The sequence below is a fragment of the Chelmon rostratus genome, chromosome 13 (genome assembly GCF_017976325.1).
Source record: "Chelmon rostratus isolate fCheRos1 chromosome 13, fCheRos1.pri, whole genome shotgun sequence".
NCBI classification, from domain to species: Eukaryota; Metazoa; Chordata; class Actinopteri; order Chaetodontiformes; family Chaetodontidae; genus Chelmon; species Chelmon rostratus.
Window position 1 is genome coordinate 16,828,498 of NC_055670.1, and position 12,322 is coordinate 16,840,819.

At 43.5% G+C, this 12,322-nt stretch overlaps 2 protein-coding genes across 2 annotated transcripts in view; one reads left to right on the forward strand and one right to left on the reverse strand.

Annotated features, from left to right (window-relative positions):
• Positions 1-4,811, reverse strand: part of LOC121616021 (E3 ubiquitin-protein ligase SH3RF3-like) — a 94,491-nt gene extending 89,680 nt beyond the window's left edge. The window contains exon 1 of the mRNA XM_041950609.1: positions 4,297-4,811. Within this exon, the coding sequence (XP_041806543.1) occupies positions 4,297-4,710 (414 nt within the window). The 5' untranslated portion in view covers positions 4,711-4,811. The remainder of the gene's footprint in view (positions 1-4,296) is intronic.
• Positions 4,812-11,374: 6,563 nt separating this feature from the next.
• Positions 11,375-12,322, forward strand: part of edar (ectodysplasin A receptor) — a 40,117-nt gene continuing 39,169 nt past the window's right edge. The window contains exon 1 of the mRNA XM_041950675.1: positions 11,375-11,508. The gene's annotated coding sequence lies outside the window, so the exon portion shown is untranslated. The remainder of the gene's footprint in view (positions 11,509-12,322) is intronic.

The following is a 12,322-nucleotide window of genomic DNA, read 5'->3' on the forward strand; positions in this document are numbered from 1 at the left end:
CTGTTAGACAGCCTCTCTTTTGTCTGGGGGTTTAGTTATTCTACATTTAGCTGAGGTCCATAAGTGCTGGATTTTTAAGCTTTGACGCATACTGTACTGAGGAAGAACGTGACTGTAGCAGTGTAAACTCTTTCCACTAATGTATGGCTGTGTATGTGTTCCACGTGTCCAAGCCATGATTTGGCAGGAAATGCGTAGGGTGACATATGGCCGCAACTCACTTTGAAATGTTTTTTCACGTAAGCAGAGAAACAAATGACAACAAACTGGAAAACACTTACAGTGTACATGTCTCCACCGGGGCTGGGTAATTCTCCAAATTTGTTTCATCAGTAATAAAAAAAATGTTTTTAAAATCTGTTGATTGAATCAGTGGATTAATAATTCACAGCATAGATGTGCCAGATTCCTGTCTTTCAAATTGGTGTGGTACTAAATGAGAAAATAGAGACTATGTTTAAAAATGTGCTTTCCTACAAAAAAAAGCCCAACATAACATTCATGAAAAATCACTAGCGGTCCAAGTCTGCTGAAAATAAAAGTGACTTTCTTTCTCGAGGGTTGGGTATCGAAGTCAGTACTTTTAAGCGTACCGATCAAATTACGTCAGTAGGCACCACACTGATTCATGTTAAAACAATCGGTGCCAAATTTTGGTAGCTGCAGCTAACCTTAGCGCGCCTGCAGCCGGCGCTGATGGAGTTAAAACCCTCCACGGCTGATGAAACTTCATGTGAAGCATCGACAACTTCATCCACATCTTGAGGAAATTAATTCCTGTGCTGGAGAAGTTGTAGTTGGAGAAAACTTTGTTTTTTTCACTGTTTTAGTTGATGTTAGCTTAGCATTAGCCGACACTCAGCTCAACACTCTAACTACGTCTTTAATTCCTGACCAACATCATCTTCATCATTTGTACAGTAAACAGCATTGTTTATCATGTCTGAAACCTCAGTATGAAACCAATAGTGACAGTGACAACCAGAAACAAATAACAGACAATTTCTGTTGTTAAAAAGAGGGTAAAATACCGGACAAAAAGTACTGTTGGGTAATTCCATGCTCTGGTATCGGTTCAAATGTGAACGGTATTAAACCCTTGCCATGACTGAGTCTCATTACGCATCGAAGCGGCAACATTTGGTTGACAGACTAAACCGAGACTGGTTCCTGATGAGCATCTTGTCCAATTTTGGAAAAAGGAACCCACAAATTTTCACAGTCCGATTATTCAGTTTACATGACACTGTTACATTGTTAAAACACCTCTTCTGTTTGCATACTGTATGTGTCCACACACTGCTGTCTGCGAACGGGGGAACAAGCAGCGAGTCATCTCTGCAACAGCTGACGCACAGCACTGCAACTGAGGGACCAGCTAAGGGGTTGCCAAAGTCATCAACTGCTAAAAGGCTCGACATTTCTCCTCTGGGGTAAAAGAGCAAAAACCAAGTGGCAAAACACTTGCATGTTTGACCCAGTGGCTGTTTCAGCACAGAAAATAACACTAAACGGGTATAGGGAAATGTCCCTATGATGAATACAAGCTAATTATATGTGTTAAGACAGGTTTAATTTTTCCATCTCTTGGCAAATTGCCTGTTTCTGAGAAGTTAAGTCACTTCTGGAGGAAAAGAAATGATCAGCCTTGATAAACTCTTACTGGTCAAAGCACAAAGGCGGTAACAGTGGCTCAAAGAGCACAAACGGCAGGGGGAAAAGCTGCTCTTGCTGCTGACTCAGCATGTCTGCCTCTTCTTCTATTTCCATAGCAACACATTCATTCTCATCTACAACCCTTAGTACCTGATGTAGAGTGCTCTGTTTGACCCGCGTGACTCCTTCAATTACTGCCTGTGTGTGTGGTGGTAGTGCATTAGAGTGTCATTCAAAGACAGATTTAACTCCCTTTGCAAGACCCCTGCTCTTGTGCAGGGGGGTGCACATCCACATGCACGCACGCACGCACACACACACACACACAGACACACACAACTGTTAGAGGAGATTAATTCACACTTTCATCACCAAGCCGTGGTCCCAAGAGACCCTGGAGGAGACTTGGGCAAAGTGACTGCAGGGGATTGCAGAGGGTAATGGGTTATAGGTGTGTGTGTTTGTGTGTGTGTTCACTGGCAATAAAGGCTTCATCCACAGTGGAGTGCTCTCCCCATGGGGTCCTAAAACAAACACAGACTGGCCACCACTAAGAGGTGAGTGTACACTGTGCATATTGTGTGTTTTTGCGTGCACATGCACAGGCACGAACTCCCTCTGCGTGAGGTTAACACTCTTTCACACAACTTCTGAAATTTCTCTAATTCTTCATCATGTTCTAACAAATTAAACATTTTCTGGTTCCAGCTCCTCCAGGGTGAGGACCAGCTGCTTTTCTCTCATTCATGACACTGTGAAGTGAGTCCCTTTGGATTTTAAACCTTCAGTCACACTAAATTAATTTAAGGCTTTCCTCAGGCTCTAAAGGAAGTTATAATAAGCACTTGTCTAAACATAAAAAAAGTGATTAATAGGTGCAGTCCAACACATGACTATGGCTTTTCTGCAGTTTCAATCTAAACACATTACTATTGTTGGAAGCCTATATGTCTCTTTTGTGCGTTGGCCTTTTTTTTCTCTCATGTACCGTGCATTAAAAAAATTGGCCTGTAGGGACCGGTAAAGTTTATTGAGTGAACTGAAATGGAGTGTTAAGTGTTAGTGGAAACGTCACTGAGGATTTGGATTCCTGTTCATCTCCATGAATGAGTGACTGCCCGGTGCTGCGGCACTTCATCACACCAAAGCGCTCCACTGCTTCAATCAATGGCGAGCTGATGCCTGATAAGGCTTGTTGTGCCGAGTGCTGTATGAGGGTGTGAAAGCTGATGACAGCGCTTTTGTTAGCCTGATAACTCACTGCATCCCGCTCACTGGGGACACCACGAAACTCGGGGAGAAAGTTGCTGAGGGCAAACATGAACGCACCTGCCCGCGACCACCCTCAATGCACCGAACTCTGAGGAATCCCATTGCATTTATCAGTAAGCACACAACACAAGCTCAGCTTAAAGAAATACAGTAAATCCATCTTAACAAGTCATAACATGAAGTGTCAGGTCTGTAAATCTTGTCTTTAAAGAAAAACAAGTAAGATGTGATTGTTTCTTCTGTGCAGCACTTCTTATTTATTTCAAATGAATCCATAGTTTCTTTATGACAAACTTAGTACTCCTATCTCACCACAACTCCCAGACGTCATCTGTGCATAAGATTTTTAGATTCCAACAGAGGCAAAAAGACAACCAACAACATTTGCAGCACTAATTGTCACATTACAGCCACATTCCTCTGCACATCTCTCATTACAGCCATGTGATAATGCAATGGATGCACTGCATAGCAAGTAAACAAGGCTCTCCATTCCTCTCCCATGGAGCTTGGGTTATGAAATCTCACACTGCTGCATCCTGTGGGCAACTGGACTTCACCAGGACTATGGAGAATGGTATCACAGACAGGTGACTCTCTCAGTCTACAGCCCGTCTCTCCTCCTCAGTTTCACTATGCCTGAGCGGCATCGCAGGAAAGACACCGTCGTTATGACACCTCAGTCGCATCAGGGAATATCACAGACCCAGCTGGTGACAATTCAGCAAACCAATCAATAGACAAGAATATACATCAGTCAATTCATATCGGTGTCATCAGCACAAATATGACAAAAGCATAGTCATGCACTTCTGCTATTCTGGAGAAGCATGTTTTTCAATTCTCTCTTTCTCTTTTTCCATGTTCCATAACTTAGAGTTTGCAACCAAGTTTATTCCTCGTCATTGTTATGAATCTATGCTACAATCAGCCTCTGTGCCTGAATATTCAGAGCACAGTCTGTAAATTTGCATCTATATAACCACACAGCAGCTGGATATCTGTGCAGGCAGCACGCTGCACACGCTGTTCCCCATTTCCAGCAAACATCAGAGATAAACAGTCGGGGATTCATCTGGACAATGCTCCTCCAAATCTTCCTCCACCACATTCTGCTGCTATACTGGACAGAAGCTTACGATGGGGACCAATCTTTAAGTTGTTACCATGCTTTGTGTGTGCCGAATTGAAAAGGGGCTCAAGAGTATTCGCAAAATCCTGAAGTCGCGTTTTCGGAAGTGCGTGTTTTTGTACAATACATCGCGGGTTCATAAAACGTGGAAACATTTAAACATAGTTTGGTTGTTCAGAGCTCCACAGAGAGAAAGACACTGGCACAATATTGTAGATGGTGGGAAAGTAACCGACCTTAACAGGGGAGCTCCTGATGGCTACGGGCAGCTCTCTGATAGCAGTGCCCGGGGGAGAAGCGGATATCCCGGCTGCGTACCCCTGCAGCGAGCCCCCGGCCAGGGACTGCCTGCCGCCTGCTCCCAGTCCCCCTCCGCTCCCTCGCTGGGGCCGCTGCTTGATACCGTCCAGGAGGCGAACCAGGAGGATGTTAGCCGGCAGGTCGTCCACCCCGCAGTCCACCAGGATGCGGCACTCCGGGCAGCGGAGCTCATTCCGGGAGCTGACAATGTTTTCCAGGCAGCGGCGGCAGAACGTGTGCTGGCACGGCAGCACCTTGGCCGTGGTGTCCAGGCGCTCCAGGCACACCGAGCACTCCAGCAGATCCAGCAGCGACGAAGACTCGTCCATGTCGGCGGAGAGGGTGAGCATCTGGGCTTCAGTGTCCGTGGGGACGCCGCGGCGACTGGTTCGTGTACCGTAGAAATGAACCGGGGGCACAGAACATTCTGGGAGGCAGCCAACGGACGCCCCACGACCGAGTCCCCGCGCGCCGAGCAGTTCCCCCCGTGCTGTGAACGCTCTCCGCTGTTCCGCTCCTCTCTCTGTCTCCCTCAACGTGTTTCTGTTTCTCGCTTTCCCTCTCCGTGTCCCCCCCCTCTCTCCGGCAGCTGTGCAGAAAGCAGTGAGGTCACGCTCTCATCATCATCATCATCCGCGCGCCGATCAGAATTGCGGCGCGCGCTCACGCACCGGAGACAGATTGATCCAGACTGGGAGGAAGAGAGCGCGAGCGAAAGAGACAGAGAGACCCCCACAGCCACCAGAGACACGCAGCTCCACCAGCCAGCCCAGTTATTACCAGTCAGGTTCCTCTGTCCTCACACCTCCGCCGGCTGGTGTCACACCTTTCTAACAAGCCTGAGAGGTTGTTGAAAGCTTTTCCCGTCACCTCACCTGCTCGCAGAGACAAGCTAATGCAAGTCTGCCAGTTCACGAAGTCCTCCGCCGTGATGCGCGGTGTTTTCACCCGAGTTTGAGTGAGACGGAGCATTAATGTTCGCGCTGTTGTTAGACAGCGCTTCCGAACACGTTTCAGGCCGGTGTGCGTTTGTTTTAGGTGTCGCCTCGGCCCGCAGACCAAACAGCAAGTCAAAGTCCAGCGGACTTTACTGTCAGTTTATGTGGTTTCTCGCAACATGACAAGCGAAGACATCACTTTCATTACCTCATTAACTACATCCAGCTGAACAACGGGTCTTTTGGAAAAAGTGGTTTCTGGCGACGCCTCGTGGCCATCAGCTGAATTTTCTTTGTTTCTCCTTGGCACAATTGGAAATCTCCAAAAAATGTATCATTAGCTAAATTTTAACAATATGAAAATTTATATATTAGAATTCAATAATGATCCTACTCTTGCACCTGTGGGGATCATATAGGATTATTATAGTCAAGTGAAACCATGTAAAACAAAGTATACCATTATAAAGTATAATCAGGTACAGCATAGTCCAGGAATATTATTGGATAACTCCTCAGTATTTCCAGTCAGGGTTGGCATAAACTGCATACAGCATGTTGTAAATCACAGATACAATATTAACAGCCATAAGATGAAGGAAACAAACAGCAGCATTTCCAATGAGTTATTCCTTGAAGATAAATGCTGTCATGTGCGGGACAAGGAAGTGCGTGTGTGTGTGTGCGCGCGCGTGCATGTGAGCATGTGTGTGTTGTTTCTCAGCCGTGACTGCAGGCTTGCTTTGCCTGTCCACCTGTTCAGACCTGCTCTTCTCTTGCATTCAGCCCTAGAGGGGTAGGGAGTGATTGAGCCAAATGTGTGTGTATGTTTGTCCCTATGTTGTGTGTGTGTGTGTGTGTGTGTGTGTGTGTGTGTGTGTGTGTGTGTGTGTGTGTGTGTATGTGTGTGTGAGAGAGTGTGTATGTGTGACATAGCGACGCCTTCCTGGATGAGGGGTGGGCCCACTCTTTACCACCCACGACGAAAAGCAGAGGGTGGACTGCTCAGGCATACAATGAGAGAGAGGGAGTGTGTGTGTCTCTCTGTCTGTGTGTGTGTGTGTGCAACCCAGTGCATTTACATTGATGAGTCAGATACTGAAAATACTGTGTGTTGTAATTCATTTCACAACAAATGACCTAAGTCGAAGTATTTCAAAGGTTTTGTTATTTTTCTAATGACAATATTGTGCTATCAACACACACACACACACACACACACACACACACACACACACACACACATTTTGAGACTGAATGATGCTTCAAAAAAGGAATACTTGAAGTACAAATAACATAATGAAATCTGGCCAAGACTTATGTGCCAATTATTTACTCCTCGTCATATGTGCTCTACAGTTACACAAATCAAATCAAAGCAGCATAAACTCAATCTGTTCTAGTGGATGGAAATACAAAAAACAAGATGTTGACAGAATGAGCTCTTCCCGTAACTGGAAGAAAAAAACTCTTCTAGAATCGAGTCAAGGTCAAGTCTTTCGCACTAATAATGGGGAAACTTGGATACTTTTTGCTCTTTTTCAGCTCAGCGGCGAGACAAAGCTCCCCTTGCATTTCCTCTACAGGGACCTCGGCCTGTTTGTATCCCCATGGCTGCAGAACATTGCAATGCTACAGTAATTCAGGCACTAAAAACGTGTGTGTTGTTGTTGTTGTTGTTGTCAAGCCCTGATTTTGTACGCCTCACTAGCGCAGCGGCCCACAACTGCTGGCAACAAGCCCAAACTCATGGTGTCTCTCTCTCTCTTTATCATACCCACTCATGTCTCATGCCCAGTGCGTTTCATCTGCTTAATACAATTCTCCACAGCCAATGATTCAGAATTAGAGGGGAACTACAGGGAGAAGCGAACAAAAATGATTATTGGGTGAAAATCCCCTCAATCCATTTAGGCAGAATCGTCAGGGCTCCCTGTAGGACGCTGTCAATAACAGACAAAAGGTGGATGCTGCTTAAATAGTAGATGTGTCAATTAGGGAAGGTAACTAGCATTTTGGAGCTACAAGGGTTAAACAGCTCTGTGAAGCATCACTAAGACTGAGGTCTGTCCAATACTGACACATGTAATTAATGCATTGCATGACTCTAATGATGCAAATGGTCTGTACATGTTATATACATGCTGTAATGTTGCCCATGCAAAGGCTATGCCTCAGTGTGGTAGTGATGTGCTCATAGATTCTACATTTGTACACAAAGTTATTTTTTATTCCATAAAGATTTTATTCCTATTATTGTTTCTCGACATAATAAATTCAAACACTGGAACTGTCACGTCCAGGTTGTGCAGATGCGAGCACCAGCCGGCACATTATGGCATGCTGAGGAGCCCCTTTGAGGGCAGTTTTCCCTCCTTTTTCCCCCAAAAATGTCATTTTGTCCCCTTTGTGTGATTTATGCATTTTATATTGCTGCATACTGCAATGTTTGGTCACACACACAAAAAAAGTTTAAGTACTGTAAGTAAGTACTGCAGTCATGTTATTTTGTAATTGAATGCCGTCCTTTGGGAAATTCCTGTGATGATGAGCGACCAAAATAAACTTGACTGACAACGTATTCATATTCTATTTTTCATGGCTATTTTATCAAAGTTTCATAGACTCCTTCATTATCCTCAATTTTATCAGTAACATCAAAAATAATTCTCGTTCTTTCCATTTCCATCGTTTCTCTGCAAACACAGAGCTCTGTCGGGGAATCCTCTGGAGAAAGATTCAATCTTGTTTTTCTGAGAAGATCAAACTTAATGAATACCTAGTTCGAGTTTGCATGTGTGTGTGTCTGTGTGTATGTGTGTGTAGCTCTTCTCCATGCACCTATATGTACCATACACCTCTCTCACCATCCACCAATGTCCTTCGTTCATGCAAAAGTAGGTTAGCTGACACGGCAGTTACCATGGCAACGGGCTCTCTGCTTCCTCGTTGAAGAGTAGTTAGAGAATGTGAGTGTGTTCACACGGACAATGTCCATGGGGGGATACTAACAGAGGTGCTAACAAGGTCATAGACTCTGCAGCAGGTTCACTTGTAGAGCACGTGTGTGTTCTCCGAGAGCACTGAAGGTTTATTTTAACAAAAAAAAAAAAGGACGACCAAGTTTAAGGGAGTGATGTTTCAACCTGGGTTAAAATATTTGCTCACTAACACGTTGTTGTTGTTGTTAAAAAAAAAGGTGATGTGATGTGATGCATACAGCATGACCTTTAGTTTTTTTGTATGCATTATTTGTGTTCATGAATTGGATCAAATGTGACACTGACTCAAACAGGATTCTACATAAAGTAAGTCATGCACAAATATGTTTATATTATCACCATAATCCTGGAATTCAGTAGAGAGTTTCAATGCCCTCTGGTTTAAATTACACTTCTCCGTGGGGGATCATTTGGTAAATAGTGAATATCAGAAAAAAAAATCGGCTATTTCATTTTTTTATTTCCTTTTTTCTGTCTTGCATTGGTTTCATCTTTGAAAAGGGGAAAATGGTTAAACCGTATTTTCAGCTTCTACTCTCAGAGTTCAAGCCTCCTTGGGGCACATAAAAAGCATGAGGAAGTTTGTTTTTAATGATTTTGCTGCAAAGTTAGCCTAACTTCATTATACCAAGCTGCAAATTAGGCCTCCACTGACTGCTATCTTCTCTGAACTACAGTACTTTGATGTGGTGCTGAGAGGGGGGGTAAAACAGGATAGCCAGTCTGTGACAGCTGCTGCACTACACTCTGATCTCCAACATTAATGTATGTTGACCTCAAGGCTTCACATTTTTTCACAGACCTTGTTTGTTGTTTGTTTAGCACTATAATACGAGCCGATGACGATAATATATTGCGTAAACTGAAGATATAAAAATTCAAGGTACAGCTTCCAAAATGATGCTATTTTTGTGCTGAAAGAAAAATAACTTCTATGTGAATGTACAATTCATTATGTGTCAATATGGCCACTAATAGATGATTTATGAAATGAATAATTTTAGAATGAAATGGAATTTTTGGTCAGCTTTTGGTGCCTTTTTCTATCATAAATGTTATTTTTTATACCTCATATAGGTTACATATATATTGGCATAGGTTAGTTTCTGTATTTGTTATCAAAAATATTTGTTTCTTTCCTAGCCTGCTACTTAATGCTGCAAGAACTGAATCATATGTAATCCTATAACGTTTTATGTTATGTTGCCTGGTCAAATAGTCCCTTATCTCATGTCTGATCTTGTTTAATCTTCTTTTGTCCCATTATGCTGCAGCTTGTCTCATTGTATTATATATGTCACTTTATCTTAACATATCCTATCTCGTTATACCCCATTTCACCTTATGCAGAGACAGTTGCGTGTGTTTTCGTGTTACACCATCCATCATAGTAAATACAGGTTTTGCTTAATATGTGTTTTTGTCCGGTCTGTGACAGAGCAGCCATCATTCTCTCAGCAGAGCTCATCACTCTTCTCGTTATCCTCTCCTCATCCTCCCTTTATCCTCTCTTCTCATCTAATCTCTTCTCCTCTCATCCTCCTTTTCAGTCAGGAAGCCCCTGGATCGACATCAATGAGCCTCTAGGAGAAGGAGGGAGACAGAGCGACAGACAGAGAAGACAGAAAAGACAGAGGAGGACGGAGAAGGAGAGAAGGAAACGGAGTGAGAGGGGGACAGAGAAAGTGAGAGAGGAAAAAAAGAGGGAACGACCAAGAAAGAGAAAGTAGATTGAGGTAAACAGAAAAAGAAAAACAGGGACAGAGGGAAAGACAGAGAGACAGCGAGGGGGAGAGTGAGTAATTACAGGACTCCCAGTGTTTTCAAGCCCCTCTTTTATCTCACCCTTCCTGTGGCTGAGAAAAAGAGAAGCAGCGGAAAGAGGGGGGAGGAGGAGGAGGAGAGGAAGACTAAAGTCCAAGCTTTAGTCCAACTCAGACAACAGGCACCAGTCATCCACATCACACACAGACACAGACACACACACTCAAACTAATTTATAGCTTCTGTTTCAAAGACATTTTATCATCTGAAACAAGATGCTCGTGTGTGTGTGTGTGTGTGTGTGTGAGTGTGTGTTGCGTGGGTTTCATGTTAAGTACTTCGATGTCTTGTATTCTCTATAGCAGCATTATGCAACTTTTCTCTATCTGCCTATGAATATTGTGGCTGTTATCTTCATATGTTAAATATCTGTGTTAATGTTGCTGTACCAAAAACAAACTGCACCAACTCTGGTCATGTGGCCATAAAAGTAAAGTGAAACAGTATTAATTATAGAACTATACTATAGTATTATTGGTAGAGTTGAAGCTGTGGTGCTGGTTGCAGAAACAGAAGCAGAGATCGTGCCAGCAGCAGGATAAATGAGTGGTATTATGTAAATAATAACAATAGTAACAATAAAGCAGCTGTAATGGTCATAAATAGCAATTTTGATTATGTCAATTTGGACTCGTGCTAAACTTTTTTTTTTACTATTGTCCAACTATTAATTAAGTTGCAGATTAATTGATAACAACAACAACAATAATAATAATAACGATGTATGCACAGGTGTCAGAGAGGGTAGTGCAAGCAACAAGCACCGCAGCAGCTGTACAGTACAGCCTGTGTTCATATGTATTAGTGAGTACATGTCCTAGAAATACTATGTGTCCGAATGAACCTTTACCACTTAATTTTGTCATGTATGAATTAATTCATTAAGTTTAATATTTTTTTTCAGATATAACTGTCAAGGTAGACAGGAAGTGCAGATGATAACTGATGTTCATTAATCTTAATTGTTGTTTTCTTTATTATCACTGATTTGAGTTCAGAGATTAGTCATGGTTAGTCTGTGAACACTAGATGGCGCAGTTGAGTTGTAGCCTGCAGCATGCTAATTGCCCCCGCCGAGAGTCTACCTGGGACACGTTAATCTGTTTCCCATTCAGGGCGGAGAAAACTTCTCACTTTCCCCCCCCCCCCCCCCCCCCCCATCAAGGAGGAGCCTGCAGACACGCCGACATGCACCAAAGTGGAGGCTGAGACGCAACTTGGACTGTGTGGAGTAAAAAGTCGCAGCCAGACAGTCTCTCGGCGATGCTTATCCGACTCCACGCAAGAGATTGATCAACGATCACCAGGACTGATCAGCCGCCAGCAGAGATCCCGCAGTGCAGCGGAGAAACCAGACCAGTGTGCCCCCCTCTCCGAGCTCCAGGTAAGACGCGAGAGCAGCTCCGCTCTCAGGAATGCAAGGACGGATTGCTGCAAGACTTCGGGGAAATTCCTGAGCAACACTTATTATGCCAAACAAACATGTGGTTTAATGAAATTTTACTTCAAAGAAACATAAGTACGCTGTGAGTTGTTCTTAGTTTTTGCTTTAGGAAATGCAGGATTTAGGAGAGAAATACTGCTGATGTATGTTAAAAGTTCATCAACTAAAGTTTACTGTTTATGTCAAAATATGCAAACGCTGCTTTTCTACATTTAGATGACATCTCACATACTGGCAGGCTGATTCCGACTGGCCAAAGTGTACATCTCAGACTATAAATGCAGTATGTTTGTTGTCAAGTGCGGAAGATTTGAGGTATATAGTATTTATAGTAATATAGTAATATAGTTATTTGCATGAATGACATGTACATGAAATCCAGTTGTGAGTACAGTCTGCGCGTAGAAAGCAAACCCCCAAATACCTCCTGAAGAATGGGACAGGTACATGTTGGTGCAGAAGTTGTAGCCCAAGGTGGAAGACAAATGAGATGTCTTTCACATCACTAGCTTCGCAGTTTAGGCCTGAATTGCTTCTTGACAAGGCTGTGATTTCTGAATCCCAAACATGCAGATGTGAACAGACTTTATTCTCTTGTGCCGATTCGATCAGCGTGACTGTAACAGGAAGCCAAGCTGCAGCAGGGGGGTTTGGAGAAAGTTCTTAGTGATGTAAAATAAGTCATATCACTCTATCACATGACACTGTATTTCTGTGCGTTTGAGTGTGCGGCTGTGACCTTGCACACCTTCCT